This window comes from Prunus mume, linkage group LG7 (genome assembly GCF_029339155.1).
Source record: "Prunus mume cultivar Tortuosa linkage group LG7, ASM2933915v1, whole genome shotgun sequence".
NCBI classification, from domain to species: Eukaryota; Viridiplantae; Streptophyta; class Magnoliopsida; order Rosales; family Rosaceae; genus Prunus; species Prunus mume.
This window is the reverse complement of record NC_142704.1, coordinates 10,068,028-10,094,905: the sequence shown is the minus strand read 5'-3', so window position 1 is coordinate 10,094,905 and position 26,878 is coordinate 10,068,028. Positions and strand designations below refer to the sequence as shown.

General features: G+C 38.2%; 5 protein-coding genes across 8 annotated transcripts; 1 reads left to right on the top strand and 4 right to left on the bottom strand.

Moving 5' to 3' along the window:
• Nucleotides 1-318: 318 nt before the first annotated feature.
• HIK (ATP binding microtubule motor family protein) lies at nucleotides 319-5,702 on the bottom strand. Of its 2 annotated transcripts, none has more exons than XM_008242010.3 (15): nucleotides 5,524-5,702; nucleotides 4,920-5,223; nucleotides 4,735-4,824; nucleotides 4,544-4,644; nucleotides 4,331-4,447; nucleotides 4,162-4,243; nucleotides 4,001-4,068; nucleotides 3,862-3,921; nucleotides 3,642-3,766; nucleotides 2,889-3,087; nucleotides 2,673-2,783; nucleotides 2,491-2,583; nucleotides 1,427-2,386; nucleotides 953-1,275; nucleotides 319-846 (listed from the first exon to the last, which is right to left on the bottom strand). In XM_008242010.3, exons 2-15 carry the CDS (start codon nucleotides 5,191-5,193, stop codon nucleotides 519-521), a joined length of 2,931 nt encoding a protein of 976 aa, XP_008240232.2. In that variant the 5' UTR covers nucleotides 5,194-5,223; nucleotides 5,524-5,702; the 3' UTR covers nucleotides 319-518. The 2 variants fall into 2 exon arrangements, with proteins under 2 accessions (XP_008240232.2, XP_088911906.1); XM_089055780.1 differs by having other exon boundaries at nucleotides 4,920-5,218; nucleotides 5,524-5,688.
• Nucleotides 5,703-6,390: 688 nt separating this feature from the next.
• Nucleotides 6,391-10,727, bottom strand: LOC103338767 (uncharacterized). Of its 2 annotated transcripts, none has more exons than XM_008242013.3 (7): nucleotides 10,329-10,727; nucleotides 9,867-10,218; nucleotides 9,239-9,453; nucleotides 8,219-8,510; nucleotides 8,051-8,136; nucleotides 7,884-7,975; nucleotides 6,391-7,099 (listed from the first exon to the last, which is right to left on the bottom strand). In XM_008242013.3, the coding sequence occupies exons 2-7, from the start codon at nucleotides 10,167-10,169 to the stop codon at nucleotides 6,852-6,854; spliced, it is 1,236 nt and encodes a 411-aa protein (XP_008240235.2). In that variant the 5' UTR covers nucleotides 10,170-10,218; nucleotides 10,329-10,727; the 3' UTR covers nucleotides 6,391-6,851. The 2 variants fall into 2 exon arrangements, with proteins under 2 accessions (XP_008240235.2, XP_088911907.1); XM_089055781.1 differs by having other exon boundaries at nucleotides 10,573-10,714.
• A 1,487-nt stretch (nucleotides 10,728-12,214) lies between these two features.
• LOC103338833 (endoglucanase 25-like) lies at nucleotides 12,215-15,229 on the bottom strand. Its single transcript, XM_008242090.2, has 6 exons — nucleotides 14,701-15,229; nucleotides 14,285-14,592; nucleotides 13,693-14,169; nucleotides 13,480-13,606; nucleotides 13,199-13,374; nucleotides 12,215-13,129 (listed from the first exon to the last, which is right to left on the bottom strand). The coding sequence occupies exons 1-6, from the start codon at nucleotides 15,092-15,094 to the stop codon at nucleotides 12,740-12,742; spliced, it is 1,872 nt and encodes a 623-aa protein (XP_008240312.2). The 5' UTR covers nucleotides 15,095-15,229; the 3' UTR covers nucleotides 12,215-12,739.
• A 1,880-nt stretch (nucleotides 15,230-17,109) lies between these two features.
• LOC103338835 (LEAF RUST 10 DISEASE-RESISTANCE LOCUS RECEPTOR-LIKE PROTEIN KINASE-like 1.2) lies at nucleotides 17,110-22,136 on the top strand. 2 transcript variants are annotated; one of them, XM_016795836.2, is made up of 5 exons: nucleotides 17,110-17,261; nucleotides 17,345-18,140; nucleotides 20,466-20,501; nucleotides 20,627-20,887; nucleotides 20,982-22,136. In XM_016795836.2, the coding sequence occupies exons 1-5, from the start codon at nucleotides 17,241-17,243 to the stop codon at nucleotides 21,908-21,910; spliced, it is 2,043 nt and encodes a 680-aa protein (XP_016651322.2). In that variant the 5' UTR covers nucleotides 17,110-17,240; the 3' UTR covers nucleotides 21,911-22,136. The 2 variants fall into 2 exon arrangements, with proteins under 2 accessions (XP_016651322.2, XP_016651323.2); XM_016795837.2 differs by lacking the exons at nucleotides 17,110-17,261; nucleotides 17,345-18,140 and adding an exon at nucleotides 18,181-20,232.
• Nucleotides 22,137-22,537: 401 nt separating this feature from the next.
• LOC103338836 (LEAF RUST 10 DISEASE-RESISTANCE LOCUS RECEPTOR-LIKE PROTEIN KINASE-like 2.1) lies at nucleotides 22,538-25,184 on the bottom strand. The gene is made up of 3 exons (XM_089041091.1): nucleotides 24,272-25,184; nucleotides 24,062-24,097; nucleotides 22,538-23,757 (listed from the first exon to the last, which is right to left on the bottom strand). The coding sequence occupies exons 1-3, from the start codon at nucleotides 25,086-25,088 to the stop codon at nucleotides 22,649-22,651; spliced, it is 1,962 nt and encodes a 653-aa protein (XP_088897217.1). The 5' UTR covers nucleotides 25,089-25,184; the 3' UTR covers nucleotides 22,538-22,648.
• Nucleotides 25,185-26,878: the final 1,694 nt, after the last annotated feature.

Here is a 26,878-nt window from a genome sequence, read left to right as displayed (position 1 = left end):
CTAAGACCGGCAAGCACAACTAAGAACAATCAATGGTTTTCAAATATTTGCTTATATGCATGCAGCTGCTTGGCCCCAGGAACATTACCCAATAGCTCGTCTCTCTGGTGCAATTAGTAAAGGGATTTTTTAAAATAAAATTCAACATCACCCTTTTTCAAAATGAGAATCCAATTGCTGGAAAAAGAAAAAGAAGATGGTGAAGTGATGTGATGTGCGGTGCTGTGCTGTGCTGTGCTGTGCGGTGCAGAGAAGCCTAATGAGATAATCCATAACCCCACCTCCCCACCTCCCCCCTCCATGGTTGGTGTACACAGATTTGTAACGTAACCAATGGAAATGAATCAATTCTTTATTGAGATCTGAAAATTACAGAAACTAGTGTTCCAAATCAACACCATGCATAGTGTGCATTGTGCTCACTAGTATTCCAAGTCACTCACACTCACACCACTTGAAAATTCATTTACATGTACAGAATATAAAGAATGGAAGTACTTACAACAAAATGTACTTTCTCACAAGTTAAGAAGGTTTGAAATTGGGTTCCAGCCCGTAATCCATGACCTCTTATCAGATGGAAGCACAAAATTGAGTTCAAACATCTCTTTTGACATGTTTCCACTTTCGCAGAAACCAACAAGCTTTGCAACTATTTCAGCGCTCTCCTGAACATGCTTGGCATCATGGGGATCAGTCCAGAGCTTATTCACAAACTGCATCTTCCTCTGCTTCCCTTCAAGTGGGACATCCCATTTCATGTACAATGCATCTCTCTCCTCCGCAGTCAAACGTGAAGTCAGCCTCTTGGCAAGGAACTCCCTTTCACGCTTTAGTGCTCTGATACTGCATATAAGAAGAGGGTACAACGTTATTAAAACACTAGAAAATTTCACCCAGTTTCCTGGCAACAGCCACATACAAACACAAAGGAAAGAGAGAGAAAAAGAACCTTGATGACAAAGAGACTGTGGGTTCATCTCCCACATGGGCAGGACTAGCATTCCCAAGTTCTGCCAGATGATGTTGCAACCATGTCAACCGCCTCAGCTCCACTTCCACATAGATTTGGTCAGCTGGATCCCCCTTAAATAACAAATAAAACTGTGTCCTATGAATGATGGAGACAAAACACAAATCCCACAACTCAATGATCTGCTGTCTTTGTTCCTTAAAAGTTATTTGCCATGAGACCATAGGCTCCTCTGGCTCACATGTGTTCTCATCATTCTCTATATCGTACCCAGCTGCTTCATTTGCTTCTAGCTCTAGAACCTGGAGGCATAAACCAATTGAAATGAAGTGAGATTTCTTCATAAGGGGTTAACACTGAATGAATGTATGTATATGTGTACGTGGAAAAAACAACTCGGTCACTGAAATATGTGAAGGCATATTACAAAGCACAAAGAATGCATTTCCATACCTGGCAAACTAGTAGCTGCTTTTGGTACTGCAATTTGGCCACCCGCTCTTTCAGTTCTGTTACATAAGTTCTTATGTTTCTAACATTCTCTTCTGCTGCATTTTGGAACATCTTCTGCATTTTCTTCATGTTTACTGAACTAGAACGCCGATACCCTCCTGGAGTGTTTTCCTTTGATGAGACATCTCCACATTCTTCATTCTTTGTGGGAGTCCCCTTCTCAGACTCCGGTTGAGTCTCACCAGACAAAATATCATCATTCTCAGGAGCCCTGTTTTCGATTTCAGACTCTGCAATTTGCCGAGAAGTTGATAGAGGCGAGCATGGTGATCTGATAAAATTTTGCCGGATGGGAACATTACTTGAGGCCAAAGGTTGCAACTTTTTCTTTTTGGGTTCCTTCTTAGACTTGGGGGTTGACTCACTATTGTACTGTTCATAATTGCTAGGAAGAGACATCACCAATTTATCTATAGACTTCTGAACACTTTCTAGCTGTTCCTCAAGATTAGCAATAGTGCTGCCCTGTGAATGAAGTCTCGTAATCTCTTCCTTGAGATTAGCACTGACACTCTTGTTAGTAGCAACTACAGTTCCAACTTCAACTTCTTTTGGCTCTGATCTGACAGCACGCATTTCTCTTATTTCTGCTTGCAGATTGGCAATTGTTTCAGCTGCATCCTGATTGCCTAGCCTATGACAAGCTACTTCCTTTTGTAATACTTCCAGAGCTCGATTTGCTTCCTCCCCAAGCTGTTCCTGCAGGTGTTCAAGTTTACGGATTTCATGCATTAGTGTGAAAGGAGCAGCTGATGATTGCCTCATAGACTGCCTGAGCATTGTATTTCTTGCTCTATCACCACGACCTATCTCCTTTGTATCGAGTTTTGTTGATAGCACACCAGTGTATGAGAGACATTTCTTCACAGAGGGATGGGGTAATTCCAATGGGTTTGAACCCTGAAGTTGGCATATAATAAGAATCTATAAGCATTTTAAAATACAATTCATATATATAGTGGGGGAGGGGGAGAGATATAGAGAGGAGATAATGGGAAATAGACCTGTTGATCCTCCTTTAGTTTTTGGCGTAATTCATCCACCTGAGATTGAGCAAGGTCTCTTTGGCGTCTCAATTCTTCCATCTCCATTTCCATCTAGTCATGGCCAAAAGTAATTTTATTATATACATTTACAAAAGCACATCAAATAAAATATCGGGCAAGACATAGTATGGCAAGTTTACCTGCTGAATTTTCAAATCCTTTTCCGTTGATGGATCAGGGGTGCGCAGCTCTGCTTCCAGCCTTGCTACTTCCTTCTGCAAATGTTTCACTAGCTGCTTGTCCGAAACAACCTAGAAAAAAACATTTTACATATATCAATAACTAGATAACTAGATTATCTATTCTCAATACGTACAGATGCAAACTGAAAAATGTTACAAACAAATAAATAGTACCATATTCACACGAGCATTATTCGTTACTTCCTTTGCCCTGGTGGCAAAGAAGAGAGTATTTCGAGATTGTTCAAAATGGCTCAATGCTGGACTCAAGGTGCATATGATGGCAGTGCGTGCGTTCCCACCGAGAGAATGCTGCAATATGCGAGTGAGCTTTGAGTCTCTATATGGTATATGACCACTTCTTTTCCCAACACTGCAAATCAAAACAGTTCATACAGGTAAGAAAGAAAATTGATTATAGATCAGATATATATATATATATATATGATATATCTCAATCACATAATCTCCTACTTAGGCCCTGACATGGTATTTTTGTCCTCTAGACAATGAGTGTCCACTCCCATAATTCTAATGGGTGCTCATTACCAGATAGCTTCTGCACCCTATAATATTTATAATCTTCGAAGAGTAAACTCCATAACTCCTACTTAGGCCATGACATGGTATTTTTGTCCTCTAGACAATGAGTGTCCACTCCCATAATTCTAATGGGTGCTCATTACCAGATAGCTTCTACACCCTATAGTATTTATAATCTTCGAAGAGTAAACTCCATAACTGGACACATAGGCTTTTTTTACCAAAGGATCAAAATTTCAAGATACAGAAATTTGCATTCAGAAACCTCATTTACCATTCTTTTGCTATCATGGCATATCAAAGCATGAATGTTAAAAATGAAAACATCCATTAAAGGGTTTCTAATCCCTCACAAGATAAAGATATGCAGCTATAGATTCTGACCTGAGCTTTCTAATAACAGTTGTAAGTGTCATCAAGCTAAGGTTAATATGGCAACCCTCCCTCAGCCTAGCACCATCTGCATGTGTTTGTGAAGCTCTTTCGCTTCCAGCCAGATCTACAAAGTTCTGCAGATCATTGATATCGACGGTTATTGACTAGAAAGTAATAATTGAAGCAACTTGGATATGCAGGAAGAGTAATTTGTTCCATTTAGTTTTACCAGGCTTGCAACAAAAGATCTCACGCAATCTGAATTCTCGCGGAGGGTACTTTCAATTGTCTGTTCAATGTCCAAGTCATCAGAAGAAGAAAAAAACATCATTAACTAGAGTCAAAGATAGTATGATCAATGAACTGACCAGCCTTATTATTTGATGTGACCGTGAGCTGTTATCATTTAAAGCAGTTTCACCAACTTGTCTTTGGGCTACACAAAAACAAGGAAATTCATTATCTTCTCACGCAAAAACTTTGGGAGAGTAAAAGAAGCTGATTCAAGCCAAGGGATCCGCTGGTTTACCCTCACAAATGCTGATTAAATGCCTCAAATGCTGATCATTGCTAGCAGTCTCCTCCACCAGCTTCTCAACCACGGTACCTTTCTGCAATAAGAAAATACTAAAACTTGAGTAAAGAACAAAAAAAGAATAAGGCAAAGAGCAGACTCAGGCGACTTATTACGATAGTACCTCTGGATCATCTAGAAGCTTCAAGTTACGGCCTGATTCTAAGTTTAGCAGGTCCCTCACATTCTCATTGTATATTTCAAGTCCTGAAATCTTTATCGTGAAGTCTCTCTCTGGAGTCTGCAATGAAACCATAAGAGCACCATTACTTTGGAAGTTATATAATCTTCACTATGAATTTCATAATTTCTGTTACTTCACTGTGATTAAGCTTACATTCATTATATGGTTGTAGATATCAATGACAGCTTTCTCTGTTATTCCTCTCATTGTATACGTCTTCCCACTGCTAGTTTGGCCGTAAGCAAATATAGTTGCTGCAGTGCAAGATAAAGTAAAACAAATGTTCAATGCAAGTTAAGGATTAAAAAGGAAGACGCGACACGAGTTTAAGGATATCCCACTACCATTGATGCCCATCAAAGAAGACAAGGCCACATTTTTCACCCCTTCCTCATATACTGTTTCAGTTACGCAAGAAGGACCAAAAACCTTATCTGCAAACAGAAGAAACCAATGAATAATAAACTAACATGAGCCATCAACAGGAAGGAGAAAATTATAAAGAAGAAACATAGAGGTTTTTCCGTACCAAATGTAAATGGGGCCGGTTGAGCTGAGCGTTCTTGAGGCGGTGGCTTATAAACAATTGTGGTATCATCAATGCATTCCCACGCGACCTGGTCTTTTGCTAGTTGCTCCCTTTTGCTCAGAGGCCTCAAACGCACGGTAACAACAATCTTCTCCTCCTTAGCTCTTGGCCCCCCCGGAGTTGATACTGGCGTCCTATCCATTTTCGAAGTTGGTGTTGATACTGGTGTCCTGTCTATTTTCGAAGCCGGTGTTCCAGGAGTTTTGACAGTCATCTTTATTCTGAATCTACCGGATTAACTGAGCTAACAGGAACACCAACACCGAATATTGGAAAAGATTTTCCATATGCAAAAAATGAAAAATTATCTAACTTGTTCAAATCTCTAATAAGGAATTCGACTTCAACAGTTACTTGTAAAAGAAATTTGAACATGTTTACAATATAATAGAAAAGGAAACAAAAAATAATAATTCCCCTGCTAGTAATCATGTTAAGAATCAATTGGTTTCCAATTAAGATTGGATTCATCAAATATCCACTGATTTTTTTACATATATGGAAAGTGAAAATCTGTAAGACGAGTTTAAAAAAGCAAACTCACAGAAATAGCAAGCCGAACTCGACCGGAAAACTCCTGGAAATCTCAGCCCAAGGAAATTGAGAGATGAAAGGAGCGTTTAAGTTTGAGACCAGAGCTTTGAAGTCGAATTCAAGGACTCGAAGAAGAAGAAGAGGAAAGAGAGTCGTAAGAAAATGATGAAAAGCTATTGCCTCATTCTCTCTGTCTGACTTTATTATTCAATTTTGAATCTGAGGCTCCCAACGGCTAGTTTTCCTTTTCTTTCATTTTTGTTTCTTCGGCTTTATTAATTAAATGTTGGGCAAATTTACGGTTACACGCCGAATTGTCCCCAGACGTTTTCGTGAGTTAAATCGCCAACTCCGAGTAAAGCGGGACCGAGTTTCAAGTCTTAACGGTTATTATTTTATTTATTACTTTTCTATTAATTAATTCTCCCTCTACACAAAAGGACAAAAAGCATGAAAGAGTTTCAATTATTGCTCTCCACCCTGGCCCCATCAAACGAATCTGGGTTTGGGCCTCCTCTTCTGAAAGTAAGGGCCCATAATAAGTGAGAAGTGGGGCTTCGTAGGCCGTGATGGCTTCATTTGATTTATAAAACATGGCCCTGCTTGAACTTCAATTTTTTTCGTTGAGTTTCAGTGTTGCAAAATTCTATAGCGAGGGTACCATATACGAACCCCTCATGTAGACCCTTCATATTTGCCATATGATCATTTCATTAAACTAAAGTGAAGTTATTATTCAGATAAATCGTGTGGCTGATATGAAGGTCCACATCTATGGTCCATATACGCTACCCTCACCTATGTTCGCTTGTCACCCAACCAATGAAGGATTTTCGCGTTCTACTTCTAAAACAGAATCCCATGAAAGCCAGACCAATTTGAAGCAGCACAACATTTTAAACATCCATCTGCTTTACATCTCTACTTGTGAAAATATGCATAATATTCCTAAAACCAACAGATCAACATAAATATACATATCTAATACACCATTTCCATTTTCATCTCTATTGGTCTTCTTGACATTATTCTTCTTCCTTCCTTCCATGCCTTTGGGTTTTTCTTTCACTGCTTCCTCTGTCTTTTTTCTGTTTCTTCTTTTATCTTTAAATTTTGTAAATGCCAACTTTCTCTTCTGTTTTTTTCTTTCTTGCATTCATAAACACAAAATTCACACCTAAAAGACCTCTCAAGGGCATTCCAGCATCCTCCCAGCCATATATGCCATATACCATATACCTCAACATGGCCATGGATCAAGCATTCAATTTCAAGGCTTGTAAATCGTGGAATGGAAGCTAAGGTAGTTGCATTGCATCAATGAAACAACTTTCAATTTCACCTGCAGTACATGCCGTGGGAAGCAAAGAACTGGAAATCCGGGTGATTGACCTGAAGCAGGGTTAGCCAATTGCCTGCAGCCTGCATCAGGGAATTTGCCAGTTGACACTCCATTACTCCATTTTGTGTCCACGTTGTTCTTTTTAACTTATAAGCAGCCATTCCAAAAACAGGTAAGGAAATCTTTGGTACACCGTCCATCTCGGTGGGATAGACCATCACTGGTGCCTGCGTGCTTCCACTAACTGCCCAAAAGAAAAGAAAAATGTTAGGGTATCAACAATGGCAAGAGAGAATAAACATTATTGTAGATTAAATCATTTTCATAACCACAGAGATAACAGTAAATACATGTTATAGAGCGCCTCATATCATGAACTATAGCTGTCACTTATCATCAAACTCAAGAAAGAACATAGAAGAGCTACCTCCTGCTGTTAGATCTCTATCATCAAACTTTTCACAGGTAATTGTAACGATTGAAAATAGAAACATATCCAGGATCCTTTCCCATCCCCCAGTTCATCACCACTCTCTATCTCTCTCTCCCTCCCTTCCCTTCCTGTGTATAAGTACACACTAACCGCTCAGAACTAAGGCAAGCAGATATTGTTGTGCCAAACACAAATACCCAGCTATCTAGTACCAGCAAGAAGCATAAAAACGTTTTTCTTTTTTTTTTCTTTTCATTTTTCACTCATTTTGTTTAATAAGCTATTAACTCCAAACACACCCTTTTACCGTCCCAAGTTTGTGCCTGCAGGCAGATACAAAAGAATCTATTTATGGTAAGTGGCACAGTATACAAATATTGTTTGCATCAATAATGTGTTTTTGAAGAAAATATTAAATGGATTGAGATTGACTTGGGAAACTTTCCACTAAGAAAACTTAGGAAAGAAGTTCTGGTTCATGATATGGATAAAGATTTGGGAAGCCTGATTCTTATCCAGTGAAAGGAAAATAATTTATCATATCGAAATGCTGGCAAAATACCACAATACCAATTCTTGAAAGAGTCACAATTACCTGCCGTGGGTGTTGAAAGTGAATGATACGTCAGAAAGCAAGCTTCCAAATCTTTCAGTGTTGGACCCATAGGTATTCGATATATGGGATACCTACAAAATTCAACCAGAGCAGTTGAATTTTGGTCCATACAAGGCAACATAATAGTAAAGATAACGTTTTCTTACCAAGCCACTGACATCCAACTTCCTGGCAGTAAGTCACAACTTCTTAATGTCTTCAACCCAGGGTACTGGCATGCTAGATCTGATATCTGTTAAAAATCACAATAATATATATTAAATAAGGCAATAATAAACTAGCCAAAATATACTGCAGCAAAATAATAAACTCGCCTTGTCAGCCAATGGTTCTCGGCCATATGGAGCATCCTGCTCAAGAAACTCAAAAAGCAGGACACCACGAGAATTCCCAGCTTCTCCATCATCACTAGAAAAGCCTTCTTGTAACAAAGGGTGTCCATCATGTATGGACAACCCGCCCATTCTAATAGGAACATCCGTGTTTAAACGGTGAAGAGCTTGCTGCTCCTTAGCGGTCTTTTTGTGTTTCTCAACTTCATAATCACTGCTTGCATCACTACTCGAATCCAAATCGTAGTCAACATAACTGTCCTCACCAACTTGCCTAATCAAACGAGAGAAAATCAAAACCCAGTTAGGTGCCAATAGACCATATCACACACTCGAATATATATTATCATGAATAACATAAGACTACATGAGACAAAAATTCATAACAAGAAATGCATAAAAAATGAATAGACATGGAACAAAAAGAGAGCAGAAGAGTGGGGAACAGGGCGAAGACTGGCAGAAATTTGAGAAATTGAGATTCTATAAAAATGAAACTGAACATAATCAACACATAAAGTTTCCAAGCACCAAATCATTATCTATCATAGTTTGTCACCATAACTTTACAACAGAAATTTGATCAATTAAGCATCCTAGATATGAATGTACAAAGTGATATGATTCTTCATCAGAAAAAGTTTGATGGTGATGACCACATCTACATAGATAGTACTAGTTTATTGAAGAAAAAGATTGGATCAGCAGCGCATGATACATTGTATGATTAAATTTCATCAAAACAAATAGTACTAGTCATGGAATGTCGACAATAAAGCATCATACTAATATTTCTGAATAGAACCAATGTCCTGCGCACCAAATCATTTAAAATAAGATTGCGTGTAACTAAATAATCATTGTAAACAACACGTGTGCAACAAAGAAAGCAAATTCAACTGGATTTCAGAACAAATATTTGTGCATCAGAATTGCTGGTATTGTCCAAAGATTACAAACTAGCATCAAAATGTATGAATGCAACCAGAATTTTTTTAATACCTTGACTTTGCATTTGACTTCACAGAAGATTCCCCATATAATTGGATACCAGATAAATAGGGAACATAATATTGAATAACAGAATCACTTTTGTTAAGTACCAATGGCACTCCTGCCCCATATGCACTCCACTCCCTAAACGATTCCCAAAGATCATTCAATGTGAAGTAAGGCTGAAACTCAACATTGCAAGTCCTCCACCCCCTCATTGTCGTCTGCACCAAAAGAAACAATCTTTTAGAGGATTGCAAAACTAAGTAACTCCTCATTGAAATAACAAAACAGTGTAGTAGAAAGGCAATAAATCTTATTCTGAAGTTGTTTTTGCACCTAAGCGTAGCTTATAATTATCTCAAGTCCTAAGTTACGGAAACTCCAAAGGTAAAAAGTCTCATTTTCTACACGTTCTCGTATATTTTGGCATCAGCAAAACATGCCGTCTGAGAAACCAACTAGACGTGGTCAAAATCTTTGCTTCATTTGTTCAAGGCTTGGCAAGTGCAGCCCCTATTATTCTCCCACATATGGAAAACCCAACAACAAAAACTCAGTTTCCTTCACATTTTCAGACAATCTTAGAGCAGCCAAATACAAAGCACGACAGATAAAACATAAAGATATGATCAACCTTAGAGAAATACTGCGCAGGAACTGAAGGAGTGGTGGACTCCAAGAGCCTGTCAAGATTACTACTAGGCTTTAGAGATGACTCAGAAGAAGGCTTTGCCAATGTATTTGGAGGCTCTTTGGGGCTTCTTTTCTCAGAAACCACTACTTTGCTCTTTGGAAGCTCTTTGGGGTTCTCGTTTGCATCATTCTTGGCTTTCCTAGCTTGCTTTTGCTGATTATTGTATCTCTTTCTTGCTTTCACAGGAATGTAAAACCTGTCCTCCCCACGTACATTTCCGAACTGTAACCCACTTCCCAACATTTGCACAGCTCAGACCTTTTCAAATAAAACTGGTACCTCCGCTTGGTTACTGAGAAAACGGAGGAAACTACAATGAAAAGGCAGGAACTTTGCAATATACTCTGTTTTTTTCTTTACTTGTCTGGTTCTCAAGAAAGAAAAATTCGAAACCCAACTCACCCAAATTGAAAACAAATAAAAAGAGGTGTTCTGTGAGTGATTCTTTAGCTCATCAAAGTCCCAAATTAGTACTAGATATATAAGATGCTGATATTTATAGAAGGAAAGCGATCATTCGTCCGGGATTTCTAGCGATTTCTCGGTAACCAAAAACAGCATAGAAAACTCAAAATTTATCTTCGAAATCCCAAATTGAAAAGAGAAAAAAAATCGTATTGCAAGTGATCAGATCAAAGAAACTCACAAAGCCCGAAAGCGTTGTATGATTAAAATAAAAAACCGGAAAATTGGATCGGAAAGCTTCAAAGCCTAGAGAGAAAGCACTGCGGATTAAATGAGAGCCGAATGAATGGGTTTTGTGGGAAGGAAGAAAGAAACAAAGCCTGAAGGAAAGCACCTGGAGAGGGGAAGCTTGAACCAGTGTGTCTTATAAACGAAGACGAAGATAATAATAATTTCTTATTTTATCACAAGTTTATTTGTTTGTTGGTAATATTGGTTTTGGTTATTGTGGTAAATGAATTAATAAAATATTTTGGGAAGGAAATAGGTGATGTGCAGTAGTTGCACAATTGTGATTGGTGGGTTAGTTTATGACCTGGCATTTACAGTTTACTTTACATTGGCAAGTGCAAGGCACGAGGCTCAGGAGTAGGTGGTTTGGTGGTACGTGCACACTTGCAATCAAGTGAGAGCTACCAGCCTTCTAACACGCAAGATTATGATTAAGCTCACTCATAAATTTCTTCATTCTTGTGACTTTTTTTTTAATCTTCTTTGGTAATTTATAAATAGTGAGCTTTTTGGGTCATATTCCAAAAAAGAAGAATAAATAAATATTCCTTTGAATTTGGGTAACTTTTTCATTAGAATTTCTTGGCTTTCTATATTTTTGTGTACTGGTCAGCAGTTTTGACCACTCAATTTTTCAATAGTTGAAATGGAATGTGTCATTGAGGAAGGGTAATGGATTTTAATGTGGGTTTCTAATGGATTTTAATGTACTTAATGTTTGTTCATATTGGAACGAGTTGTTGAGTTTGGTCATATCAAAACGAGTTGTTAAGTTTGGTCATTTTTTTCTTTGGTCATAAACTTATAGGTTGGGTTTGGTTCACAAACGCAAACTATGACATTGCAATTTTGTTTGTACAATGCCCAAAATAAAATTGTTATAATAATTTTACTAGCCCCTTAGCACATGCTCATGCATGTGCAAATTTGGGTTTTTTTTTAAAAAAAAATTTGTTTTTAGAATTAAGAAAATAAAATATGGGTTACGTTTAAGTATGAGCTATTATCTGATTTTGTTTTTAATTTTAATTTTTTAAATATAAAAAATATGAATTTACCATATTATCTTGATTTAATTAATAATTTCAATTCTTAATGTTTGAATTAACCAATGACATTTTCTGGTATTTTGAATGTTTCACCATTCTCTGTCTTTTGCTCTATATATATAGATAAACATATATGTTGTTTTCAGGACAACTAATTGTTATAATGACAGTTGGATTCTTAATTAATACAGAACCACTGAGCTGACGTGCTCTCTCCTTCCCTCTTCTTCATCGTGCAGCAACCTATATTTTTTGTCTGAATTTTGAGCTTGGTATAATCATGCAAAATAAATCATATTGAATGTTAGGTTTAACCGAAAATGCTAGAAATATAGTTGACAACAGTGAGGTAAATTTGGGTTGTGGGTTGTGTGTTAGATAGAGAACGCCCAAGGAAACAACCAACACGAATAGAAAATAGAAAATAGAAATGGTATTTGATTGGTTAGTGCATTAACTTGGTTTGATAATATTTTGCAAGATACGTGCAATGTCCCAATCAATGAAGGAAGAAGGAAGATGGGATAGGACACAAGTATTTAGTGGCAGGAAGGGAGACAACGAGGTTGACTCGTGGCCCTACTCTTATCAACTCAACTATATGTTACACAAAATTAAGATCCAACAACAAAAATATGATATACATGTAACACACATGTAATCTACCAGAAAAATTTGTATGAAAATGAGAATAGCACTGTTTTGTTATACTTTTTCAATCACAAACTGCCACATGGAAAAGTTATCACGCTTGATATACCGTGATTGGCCAGATATAGCAAAATAGTATTATCACCGTTTCGTCTAAGTGTTTCTCTGTACTCCTCTTGGGTTTGGTGGGTTATTATTTTTATTTTTATTCTTTTTGAAAAAATGATATTATAAACTTGGTCGGGGGGCAGCCAATATCCCCATCATTGTCCAGGAAGGACTTGACCAAATGTTGTTCATGAAGCCACTCAACTTGGTCAACCCTGGTTCTTTACAAGGCATAGACATGCATGGATTGATTTTCCCAACCCCAAAAAAACCAGTCAATATTATGTAGTGCAGCAGATTTCCCTTTTTTCACATAATTTTAGCAAAGATACCCATCTGGTCTATGCCCAAATTCATGCCTTTGGTTTTCGAAGAAGGAAGATAAGGAGGAGCATGAAGTGCAATGAGTGCTGCAACTAAGCCAGCATTGCTTGATATGCTAGGCTCAGTGAACTCTTGTTTGTCCCTTTGGTCTATAAAGTTGTCAAATTGGTCAGGTCCTGCTACCATGGCTCCCAAAAGCAAATTGGGATTTGGGTCTTTGGAGAATTGCCATCTATCTTCTCCGTCTTTGCAAGAGTAATATTGACCATCCCAAGGGATTGATGCGCTCCTATGGTGCACTTGGCTTGGAAACTTATCTCCAAACCCAACCATGTAGCTCATCTTCATGGGATTTTCTCCTAGAATGTAATTTACCTGAAAACAATGCATGCAGATTGAAGACTATAATAATATAATTAATATATGCAATGCAATATTACTTGCCTGAGACGTGGAGAAATTACGCAGCATATCCAGGGAAAAGCCGAAACCTCCGCAACTCCTACCAGAACTCCGCAGAAGATCAAGGTAGTCGCTGTACAATTTACTAAGAAAGGATGCTGTTGCGGCATACTCCAGACGAGCTGCCCCAAGATTAGGCCATTGGATGATCAATCCACCTGCATTCATTTAGGATTTTTGAGGCACATGCATTTCATCTTTGAAGTGAAGCATCATATCAACATGTAGATCTAGGCATCCATTCCATTTCCATATATTAATACCTGGTGTCATTTTCTGAGAAGAAAGATAAGAACACATGAGGGAGTCCGTCATGTCCGAGGATGCGCCTAAAGAAGCTTCATACGGGAAGCCAAGATCACGAAAAAATTGCAGACGCGTTAGCAACACCTACAATATTATGTATGCAGAACTGTGATCACAAAGCTTATCTATTTCTGAAACTTCCCAGATTGATTATTTGCAACGAAAATTACCGCGTTAGCAGTAAGCTTGTTGTTCCAGTAGAAAACCCCTTTATCAGCACTTGTTTCATTCCCCACTGCATAGTCAAATTCTTCTGTGGCATATCCTAGATATGAATTGTCACCAGTAGCAAAAAATAGCCATGTTCCTCCCCAGACCAGTTCATCTTGGTGACCAGATGAGTTATAAAAATTTCTAGCTTCTCCTCCACAAGCATCAACCTTGGTGTATGTTCCTTGCCTAGCAGGGTCTAGCTTAGTAATTGCACTCTCAAATAGCTTCTCAGCTGCTGTGACTAATTCTCCTGAGTAAACATTGTCTTCTTTAAACACTAATGAAGCAGCTGATAATGCTGCAACAATTTCCCCTGCTAAATCGGAAGCTGTGTTATCGCAGAATGAAACAGTTCTCTTGTAGTCCATGTCTTCAGGTCTTTGCCAGCAGTTTATATCATTAGGAACCTTGGCATCGCTGTTTGCACTTCCAATCTAAATTGGAAAAGAAAAAAAAACCAATAACAAGGAATATTGTCACTAATTGTCCATTATAATGTTCATGAAAAAGGATTATTAATTATGGTACAAAATTGTTCATAAGGCTTGCCTGAGAATACAATATGGTATCTGAAGTTGTGTTAGGGGGAACAAAGAGTTTGAGCAAATAATCACTTCCCCATTTGATTATGTCCTTGACATGATCAAGCTCACCAATATCAGCATACTTGTCAGGATATTCAATCACACTCCAACTCAACAGGGTTACAGTATAAGCTGTAGGGAAGCTGAATTTTATGTTGTTGCCAGAATCATAGAAACCACCCTCAAGATTAGCCGGTTTACTGCCTGAGTTCCCATCTTGCAATCCTGAACTTGCTCGAAATTTTACCGGACTGTTATTGGGGTACACCCCAGCTGATGAAGAAGAATTTTTCAGCAAATTAGATGAAAAATTAATTATATGGCAAATCCTATAATGTAACTGTTTCTAATAAAATGCATATGATGGTAGAAATATATTACACTTTTGAGCATCGAAGAACGTTAGAGCTTGGTTCAATGCAAGTGTAAGATTCTTTGAAGGACGATCGTGATGACGTTTTGAAGGCAAAAAGTGTAGCAGTAAAAGTAGAGCTAGGATAAGAAAGACTGTGGAGACAGAAATGTAAAGACAACGTTTAAAGTACTTTTTATCTGTGATAACAAGATTGTATTGATAGGACTTGGAGTACCGGGGAGGGATTGAATCGTTGGCCATGGTAGACTGAGGAAGAAGGTTAAAGTCAATTTCTATAGAATTCCAACGACTTGCGGAAGGAAGCAAACGGCGGGCCTCTGAAGTATGAACAAACCTCACAGGTTCTAAGTCTGATGCAGAAGTATGTGAGACAGTGTGGGAACCTAGAGAAGATGGCATTGCTTGCTGTGAACCTGGGAGGTGGAGTTGTAGGTAGGATAGAGCAAATGGCACTGAAAAAAGAAGGGAAATGTTTTGGTGTATTCTAAATATTTGCCCTTCTCTCTGTGGTTTTTTTATGCTGCATTGGCATTAATTAGGTCTCCATCATCAAATTCAAATGTGGATAGAAACTAAAAAAATCATAAGTTTCAAGTAGTATAAAATTACTTGCTGTAGTTATTCACAATGAAACGGTTTCTTGATAAAGCAGAAGCATGAGCTAGCTAAACCACAAAATTTCGATACTATCAAAGAGAATGAATCGTTGGCCGGCAATTCAATTTACATCAGAAAACAGTTAAAAGAAACCAATTTACTTATAATAATTCAAGTAACTAAAAGCTGGTGAGTAGTGTCTTCCAATCCAAATACAAGGCAAGGCAAGAAAAAACAACTGAAAATAAAAATCAGTGACATGAGAACAGTTTCAGCAGATGGTACTAACTACTGGTTAGTGCGTGGCATATATTAATATGATACTGTTGTTGGGATTGAGAGCTCAGCTTTCGGCCTCTGTATATATGCAAAGAAGGATCAAAAGGGACCAAAAACTTGTCTTAGGATAGGACCATGGGTGGGTTTGTTTGACTTCTTTCTACAACATTTTTCTAGTTGTTATGACCAAGAAACCATTCATTCACTCTCAAAATCAAAACCTAAACAAAACTATGGGCACGGCCTGACTTATTTTCTCTCACTCAGGTAACCAAACGCGTTTAATAGTGAAAATTGAACACAAATTGTTTGGTAATTGATTTCAGTTTTCATTTAGGTTTATTTTGAAATTAGTTATCATTTTTTTTTAACTGAAAATTAAAATTAAGTATCGAACACATTTTCAGTTTTCAGTTTTTCAAAAAAGTGAAAACGAAAAGGTTATCAAACAGCTCCTAAGTTTATGACGTTGATGTTTTAGGTCTTTAAATTATTATAATGAACCAAATGAAGTGAAATGTGAAGAAAAAAAAAAAAAAAGGAAAAAAAAAAAGACAGTCGTTCTAAATGTAAAGAGTCATAATTCAATTCAACTTTCTTGGATGATTAAAACTTTGGAATATTTTGCACTTGTATCACTTGTATCGATTGATTTCATTAGATAGAAAAGAAATTGGCATTGACTTGAGTGAGTGTCTGGGCAACGTAATACTGGGAAGTTGCTAATCTATATGATAATGAGACTTACAAATTATATTCAAAAGATTTATTTGGTACACAAATAATATTCAGAAAAATTAAAATTAAAAAGCAAGATTTGGTGTGTGATCACGTAAAGATTTGAAAATGATCCTTTTTCATTCCTTGAGATGCTGCATGTCTCATACATTTGTCGCAACTTGAACTTGACTGGGCTTCATTTGGACTTGTGAACAAAATTATAAAATGCACGCTACCGATACGATACCTATTGCAATTGGTATTGTTGACCCAGTCATCTTAGCTACTCCCGCTCCTGCAGCAGGTACATGAGAAAAATGGTATGTAATTCAAACACGCACAATTAGAAACCATAAAGAGTTGAGTTCAAACTTCAAATCAAATCCTTTACCATTGACAAACACAGGGAGTGACCCGTCATCCCTGAAATATAAATAAAAAATTGTCCAAACTGAACTCCCGTGCCTATCAATGGAGGCTTCTTCCTTTGTCATCATCATTCAACAATAATCAATATCAATTAGGCCTCCTCCAGTTGCTTAATAACAACAAGCGTCGGTGCGGTGTCACACTGAAAAATTTGTCATACTTCTCAACGTAGCTCTTTGGTGTTCAATAAATAAGATACACGTGGGATTAGGATGGCCTTTATTTTAGTTTTTTTATTTTGTGGGTCATACTTCTCAATGTAGTTCTATGGTCATCCTTTGATTGTTTATCTACATAGACTTGTCTTTTCAATTGAATGACAATTTCCTTTCTTTTTTTTGTGGTCAATCAATGGAAATTTCTTAGGCAAACGCATAGAAGTCGAGTCAATGATAAGCCGTCGTTTCGTCAGTCTCTATATATCTGTCACGAAGACCACCCACTTTCTTTGATCCTCAAAATAGATAATAGTTTGCCTGTTTGAAATACTATTGCATAACAGTAGCTTTCCATCTGCTTCATGTTTTCTGAACGTGATAAGGTGGTATGAACATCATTTACTTCTCATCAAACTGCTATTAATTCTCCATCTCCAATTCTAATTTTCTCCATGAGCTTCTGCAGATGACCATGCCCACAGCCCACATCTTCCTAAGACTACCCATCCTCTTCATCACCTTCAACTTGATCACAGCGTTGATCCCCTCTGCTCTTTGCGATGACGATGCTCAATACACAGAGTGCCGCAATACCTACGACTGCGGTTTGCTTAAAAACATATCCTACCCTTTCTGGGCAGCCAACGGTCGGCCCCAACACTGCGGGCGAGAAGGCTACCAACTCACCTGCCTAGATGATCAAAACACTGTTATCAGAATTGAAGACCAAGATTTCCTTGTCTTGGACATTAGAAAGGAAGTTTTCATCATCACAATTGCTCGCCTAGACCTCTGGGACAGTCCTTGCCCTAGCAGGCTCGTCAACACCACTTTGGACTACGATCGTTTCGCTTACGTTCAAGCTGTCCGGAACCTGACTTTGTACTACGGATGCGTTCCTCACAGGGAGACAGTCCCAAATAATTTTACTTGCAAAATAGAGGGTACCCAAAAGGATCTTGCGTTCTATATAGACGACTCTATCTCGAGGCTTAATCCTCATCAGAATGAGAGCTTGTGCTTCAACAATATCAGTGTCCCCATAATGTGGACGGGTGTTGATCTTCTGCATCAGAATCCCACGGTGGACGTACTGCAACAAGTTTTGAAGCAAGGCTTCAAGGTTGAGTACAAGGCCAACTGGGAGCTCTGTGGGCCATGCATGCGCTCTAATGGAACCTGCGGATCCAACATCACCACTGACTCTTTTCTCTGCTTTTGCGGGGGCCATCCTTATGAGGAAACCTGTCCAAATTCTGAAGGTACGCAAGTCAATTCCTTCTTATTTTTCCCTGTTCATAATTTTCCTGGTTTAGCCTTTTTTAGTTTGGAGTTTCCATTAATTAGTCAGAATTTGGAGATACCACTTCAGATTACGAACTTTTAATTAGAAATGGGATGGCTGAATAAGTTGTAATTAACCCCCCATAGAAGAAATGATTAGTTAAGTAATTATAATTACAGAGAACTAAAACGTATGATCCTTTTGTCTGTCCCAAGTCATTCTCTTTGCTCTGCTTTAGCCTCTACCTCATCAACAAGTTTTGTTATCTTTGCTCTGTTTTTATTTCATCTTGAGTTTGTTGGTTAATTAGAGCCTTTTCCTATTCCATTTCCATCTGAATTCAGATATTGGTTGCATATAAACCTTCCCTGAGTGAACATAGACACCCGAAGTGATGCTATTTGACTGGTTACCCTTCCCCGTTGATAAAATAAAAATAAAATAAGGACAACCCATAAGGTCTGCTAACATGGTTGGTAAATGCCACGTATGCATTGACCGGGTCAACGGTCCACCAGAGAATAATGGAATTCAATAAGGCGTCTGTTGATTTCAAATAGTTCACACTGCTGCACGCCAACCTTGGCCCCATAATAATAAGTCCGCATACAATTTCTCCACTTCTGATAGAGATTAGGTTTACTGGTGCAAGATTACTATTACGTTAAACTACAAGTAGTTAAGAACAGTTAACCTTGCACGTGAGGTCTTGTATTCGAATCCCCTATCCCCAGTAATGTTTGTAACTAATTTTTGTTGGTCAAGATAGGAATTAGAGTTAAGTATGTGATAATTTATTATGGGTTTGATTTGATCACATTGAATAACGAATTATTCAGGAACATAATTAGGATGCCAATATTATACTACTAGTCATGTTGCCAGGTGAAAATGAAATCCGGTATAAGTCTTCGATTAAGTGCACATCTCCATCATCTTGGACTTGGATCAATAGTTTCTCTCCGTGTTACTTTTAGCCCAAACAAAGTCTCTGTCTACACTTTCGGTTCAACCAACCACAACTCTCAAAGCAAAGTCGTCCACCAAATTATCGACTAGTTATACGTTTCCCATGGCATGGAGGATGCACTTCTATCACTTCTATCAAAATCTATTTTTAATGCTTTTTGCTTTATAAGTCCTTGCTGTTGCTTAAGCCATTGGTTTGTTTAGTCAAGTCTCCTGTTTTTCAAACTCCAATCATAGAATCAGACGCCTACTACCAAGAATTTTCCACCATCTGTTCATTTCCAACTCTCATTAATTTCACCATATGCTTTCTTCTCTGTTTCTTGATCATCCACTCCAAATGTATCTCCTCCTCCAAAGCCACTTCAAGGGCAAAATACCTTTCCATGTATGTATTATCACCATCATCTTCACAACCTTAGCCAAGCGAACTTCCTCTCTAGACCGAAGCTACGAGGCCTGCAAGCCTCAAACATGTGGAAATGGTCCGAATATAAGCTACCCCTTTTGGCTTTCTGATCGACAAGAGTCCTTCTGTGGCTACCCGAGCTTCAAGATCGCCTGCGATGGAGAAAATCCAGTACTTAGTATTTCCGACGATGATTATATCATTAAAGATATCTTCTACTCAAACCATTCATTCGTGCTGGCTAACGCTGTTGTGTATCGTGATAAATGTCCACGCCCTCTGCACAACTTTAGCCTTGATCGAACACCTTTCAGTTGTAGTTCTTCTGATCATATTGATTTTTCCTTCTTCTACAATTGCGACAAAGAGCCTAAAGAGAACATGCATCCATATCCAATTGACTGTGCTAGCAATGCCAGCCATCATTCATTTGCTATTTTTCACAAGGAGGTAGTGGAGGACATGAACTACTCATGCCTGTCTCCGGTGAATTTGGCTGTTGATGTGGCTGTTGGTGTCGAGGCCTTGTTGCAAATGAACTACACTGAAATCTTGAAGATGGGGTTTCTTTTGAATTGGACTGCACAAAATTGCAGCAAATGTGAGAAGAGTAGCGGGCGCTGTGGATTCAAAAACAATGAATTTGTCTGTTTTTGCAGCGACCGGCCTCGTTCCCAAACCTGTGACCATGGTACTTCTGTAGAAGCATCACTATTAGTAATTCTTGAAATTTTCAAAAAACAGCAGTGGAGGCTTCTTCTGTAGTATTTGCAAGGTTTATAATCCATCAGCATGAATAGCTGGTTTAGACAACGAACGAGATCAGTTGGATTAATTAAATGTTATGATGTTATGTTTGGTTTTACCCCTAAAGTTTGTATCACTTATATTCTAAGAATTTTGCTTCTTTGATTGCTTTTGCAGACAATTCGTGGAACTGGAAAAGAAAGATTGTTATAGGTAATATATCAGCAACCTCCTCCTTTCCTTCAGTTGTTTGATGTTCTACCACATTTCCCAATTAGATTATATTCACTCGTCATCTATTCATGAATTGCCATCTCTGATCTCTCCCTTGTCCCCAGGTGTTTGCACAGCTGTTGCTACTGTACTTATAATGTGTGTTGTGTTCTTTGTATACCAACGCCGCAACAGAAAACAATATGCTCCATCATCCTTTGTATCTCGAAGCATCTTTTCTAAACAAACTTCCATGGATGATATGGAGAAGGGGAGTACCTACCTTGGAGTGCATTTGTTCACATATAGGGAACTTGAAGAAGCAACTAATTATTTTGATTCAGCCAAAGAACTCGGTGATGGAGGCTTTGGCACAGTGTATCATGGTAACAGCTTATACCCTTTTATCCTTAAAATCACTCAGTTTTGTTAAGCATTTTATGAAACTTGTTATTCTTAATTTGTAAATTTCTTATACAGGAAATGTCCGTGATGGGAGAGCCGTTGCAGTCAAGCGTCTATATGAAAACAATTGCAAGAGAGTTGAGCAGTTCATGAATGAAATTGAGATTTTAGCTCGCCTGCGACACCAAAATCTTGTCTTGCTCTATGGTTGCACCTCTCGCCACAGCCGTGAACTCCTCCTTGTATATGAATACATTCCTAATGGAACTCTTGCTGAGCATCTTCATGGTGAAAGAGCAAAACCTGGTGCACTGCCATGGCTTACTCGAATGAACATTGCCATAGAAACTGCAAGTGCATTGTCATATCTTCATGCATCTGATATTATCCACCGTGACGTGAAAACGACGAATATTCTCCTTGACAACAACTTCTGTGTCAAAGTAGCGGACTTTGGACTATCTCGCCTCTTCCCCACGGATGTCACCCACATCTCAACTGCTCCACAAGGAACTCCAGGTTATGTTGATCCTGAGTATAACCAATGCTACCAGCTTACTAGTAAGAGTGATGTCTATAGCTTTGGGGTGGTCATGATTGAGCTCATATCATCCCTGCCTGCTGTTGATATCACAAGGCATCGACATGAGATCAATTTGTCGAACATGGCTATCAACAAGATTCAAAACCATGCGTTGCATGAGCTAGTAGACACATGCCTAGGGTTTGAATCAGACTACAGAATAAGAAAAATGATAATTGCAGTGGCAGAATTAGCATTTCAGTGCCTGCAAAGTGACAAGGACGTGAGACCTTCTATGCCTGATGTGCTAGATGAGCTAAAGAGGATACAGAGTAAGGATTTTGATAAAGAAAAGGCAGAGGAGATTGATATTTCAACTGATGATGTTGTGTTGTTAAAGAGTGATCCACTGCCTCCCCCCCTAGATTCTCTGGCATTAAATTGGATTAGCAGCTCTACAACACCGAATGGTAGCGGTTAAAGTTTTTCCTTGTCAATTTTCTAAGTTTACCATACGCCAAATGTCATGGCTTTCATTTCCTATTCATGTGCAAAACTTGTGATTTTGCTGAATGAGTTGTAGATATTATGTGAGAGCCGACAGAGGTATGCTAAGGTCCCATGTATAGTGCAGTTAGGCTACATGGTTTATCTGTTTTCTTTCAACCAGCTAATATTTTTAACAATTCAATTGTTTATTCATTAAATGCGTTGTCTATTAGCAAGTCATCTAGTAAAGACAAATTTCCTTAAATCATACAATTCCAGAAATCAAAGCTGACTGAAACAGAACTGCAAAACAAACTACATTGACATGCTGATGATGGATAATATGATAACATCTGAGCTGTAACTCCAATTGGCATTCGGCTGTTTGCTTTAGAACCAAGTTGGGATCAACACATAGACAAAACTGAAACCTACTCACTGGAGTCCCAATTGTTCTACACCTCAGTTCAAATATCCTGCAGTTTAGCCTTCAATTCAATGTCTAGAAAATGCAGTTGGCAAATCTGTAGTTTATCATAAGTTCTTCTACATTCAAAATAGTGCTTTAGGAAAGGTTAGCTCTCATATGAGCAACAAAGTACAAAACAAGATAGAGCTATGACCAAAAAGAAAAAAGTGAAGCGGAAAATCTTATTAGAATGACTTTAAATTGACTAGGAACTGAATCACTCAAAACACGTACAGTACACCAATTAATCTAGAAAATATATTAACAAATAAGTGATGATAAGGTGTTAGATTCTGATTCTGCTGGTGTTCTTATAGGAGTAGTTAGAACAGGCTTTGGTGGTATTTGCAAGGCTTCAATGCTTCCTTTCAGCATTTCAATTACTTTACTCATGGATGGCCTGTCTGATGGTTTTGTCTGTATGCACCACAACCCCACCAAAATCATCTTCCTTGCAAGTTCATTTTCCTCTTGGGTCATAGGATTGGGCAATCCTAAATTGCTGCTTCCCTGCTCTAGATGCTTATAAATCCAATCCGGGAAATAAGTATCAGTGGTGTGGCTCACTCGAACATCATTGTTCTTTCTTCCTCCAACCACCTCCAGAATCATCATTCCATAACTATAGACATCGGACTTAACAGAGACTCCTCCAAAGTTTCTACAGAACACTTCCGGAGCTATGTACCCTATTGTCCCTCTTGCATCCAACATCGACATAATACTCTCCTTCTTCAGACAAACTTTAGAAAGCCCAAAGTCAGAAATCTTTGGGCAAAAGTTGTCATCCAAAAGGATATTATGTGGTTTTATGTCAAAATGCAAAATTCGTGTGTTGCATCCACGGTGCAAGTACTCAAGCCCTCGAGCTATCCCAATTGCAATTTCAAATAGTTTTTCCAGTTCCAAGTGTGGAGTGGTTTTCAAAGAAATTTCTTTGTAGATGAACTTCTCAAGTGATCCATTGGGCATGAACTCATATATGAGAGCTTTTTTCTGACCTTCAAAGCAATACCCCAACAGAGTGACAACATTAACATGGGAAGTTCTACTAATGCTTGCAACCTCGTTTATGAAGTCTTCTCCATTCCCTTTGGATGCATTAAGAACCTTCACAGCCACAAGACAACCATCCCGTAGCTTACCTTTGTACACATCACCATAACCCCCTTGACCCAGTTTATCTTTAAATGAGTTAGTCATTTTTCTGATATCCGAAAATTTGTATCTTTTTACTGCTAGAGGTCCATTGTTCTGAATGAACGCCTCAAGATCTTGATGGCTCTTTGTCCTCATGAAAGTTTGCATCCTACTTTTAATACAAACGAGAACACATAGTAAGATCCCATTTCCTGCAGCAGCGGCAGCACCTGTCAGCAGAACAGCGACATGTTTTAGGCATCATTAATGGCGAATAAGTTTGATGTATTCTTAAAAGAAACAGGGAAAAAAGGGATAGAGTAAATTGCTTTCTGTTGCAGCGTCGGCATACAAAGAAAATAGTATAGCTATTTACTACAGGAATAGCAACTGTCAAAACAACTGGGGACAAGGGAGAGATAAAGAGGTTGCGATTGATCATTGGATCAGGACTGAATATAATCATCAAGTTGGGAAAAGTGGTAACACATTAGAGGACGGAAGAAATCAAAAAATGGGTTGTTGAGATATTACCGATGATAACCTCTATTTTCCAGTTCAACGTATTGCCTGCAAAAGCAATCAACGAAGCAGAATTCTTAGAATATTAACTATACATATATCTAAAGTATAAGCTTCTAAGAAGTCAACTTACTACACCACACATAAGTAGAAGAAACCTCCACTGCTGTTTTTTGAAAATTTCAAGAATTACTAAAAGTGAAAATGTTTCTACAGAAGTACCATGGTCACAGGTTTGGGAACGAGGACCGTCTCTGCAAAAACAGACAAATTCATTGTTTTTGAATCCACAGCGCCCGCTACTCTTCTCACAATTGCTGCAATTTTGTGCAGTCCAATTCAAAAGAACCCCCATCTTCAAGATTTCAGTGTAGTTCATTCGCAACAAGGCCTCGACACCAACTGCCACATCAACAGGCAAATTCACCGGAGACAGGCATGAGTCAAATGAGTAGTTCATGTCCTCCACTACCTCCTTGTGAAAAATAGCAAATGAATGATGGCTGGCATTGCTAGCACAGTCAATTGGATATGGATGCATGTACTCTTTAGGCTCTTTGTCGCAATTGTAGAAGAAGGAAAAATCAATATGATCAGAAGGACTATAACTGAATGGTGTTCGATCAAGGCTAAAGTTGTGCAGAGGGCGTGGACATTTATCATGATACACAACAGCGTTGGCCAGCACGAATGAATGGTTTGAGTAGAAGATATCTTTAATGATATAATCATCGTCAGAAATACTAAGTACTGGATTTTCTCCATCGCAGGCGGTCTTGAAGCTCGGGTAGCCACAGAAGGACTCTTGTCGATCGGAAAGCCAAAAGGGGTAGCTTATATTCGGACCATTTCCACATGTTTGAGGCTTGCAGGCCTCGTAGCTTTGGTCTAGAGAGGAAGTTTGCTTGGCTAAGGTTGTGAAGATAATGGTGATAATACATACATGGAAAGGTATTTTGCCTTTGAAGTGGCTTTGGAGAAGGAGATACATTTGGAGTGGATGATCAAGAAACAGAGAGAAAAACAGAGAAGAAAGCATATGGTGAAATTAATGAGAAGAAACAGAGAAGAAAGCATATAGAAACGAACAAATGGTGGAAAATTCTTGGTAGTAGGCATCTGATTCTATGATTGGAGTTTGAAAAAGAGGAGACTGACTAAACAAACCAATGGTTTAAGCAATAGCCACATTATCAGTTAACGTCTGACTAGATAATCAACTTAACGGATGATTTAAATTGGTCAAATTTAAAAACTATGGTGTGTAAATTAATGAAATTGAAACTCGGGAGCCCATATTAAGAATGATCCCAAATCTTTATGGCCTCTTTTGACGTTAACCAAAAAAAAACTATTGGCATCCTAATCATGTTCCAGGACAGGAATAGCATTTGGTTGGGCTGGTCTGATGAGAGTACTAGCTAGACATGATTAAGTTCATAACACGTTAATTATCATGTTCAAACTTGAAATTACTAGTTTTGCTTGGACAAAGATAGGTGAGGTGAGGTGTGTTTCTTAGAATTTTCACGACAATGCGAGAGAAAGAATGGCTGTTGACTTCTCGGAAAAGCTACTGACAATTAGGACCCGTTTTTCATGAGCTTTGGGTCGATGACTTCTGGTCAATGATGGAAAAATCTCTAGTCACATTTATCCGTTTAAAACATCCATATTCCAATTCCATTAATTTAATATTCCATTTGTGTCATTGTGAGATACATTCATTCAGATTTATTTTGAGACAGGCGAGGCATGTTAACGTATCAGTAATGGAAAAAGTAAGAAATCATATAATTTAGGAATTGGAGAACTACTGAATCGGTATGAGAAGAATAATTCTCATTAAGCTATTTATTAAACATATGGAACTAGCAAAGGAATGGGATTGATTCCCATTGTTATTGTTTACTAATTTGCATGAATCAGAATCCAAATTAATTTTAGAATTATGGTAAAGTGGTAAGGGTATTTTTAGAAGTTATTAAGAGAAAACAGGAATGAGAATCGTATCGACTACTCCTCCCTAGTTGATATAATACCTAGTTTTGAGGGAATGTGATTACGGATTTTGAGATAGGGCCCACTTATTTTTTCATTTGTGACTGCAAGTAAACGCAGGGGAAGTCAGGAATGGAAATCATTCCATTTCCTCCCATACTCATTACTGATACATAAACATTTCTTTTTCTTTTTTTTTAATCTTTAATTTAAAAGTGTGATATTTGGAACTTGTGGTCTGGTCTATACTTACGTTGTTGGGTCGGTGAAGCTCATCATAAGAAAGCCCAAAAGGAAGCCACACAAAATATGGCCATGACTTGAACGGATAACCTTACTAAGACCAAACAAGACAATCGGCGCCCTTTAGAGCATGTCCAGCGCGAGAGGCCTGCCAGGGCAACTGGCCCCTTGAGAGCCCAAATCCGCCTCCAGTGCTACCAATCCAGTCTGGGCAAGCCCAAGGGTAGATCCTGCCTGGGCTCAAGCTCGAAGGCGCTGACGTCAGGAGTGAAAAAAAAATCCAAAAAAAAAATCAAAAAATTATGGATGTTTTCCCTATAAATACATAGCAATTTTATTCACTTTCTACACCAAATCCTCATACAAACTCTTCTCCTTCCAATATTTGTAAATTGTAATCATTTTTTTTCGTGCACTTGTAAATTGTTTCTATTTTCTTTCATATTTATTTTTTTCTTGCATAATCATTTTATTTCTTTCATTTCTAAATTGTTTATATTTTGTTGCATAATCTTTTTTTTTCCTTGCCATTACCCTTGCCTTTGGGGGTGAAACCAAAAAAGGCAAGTGAATAGTGGCAGCCAT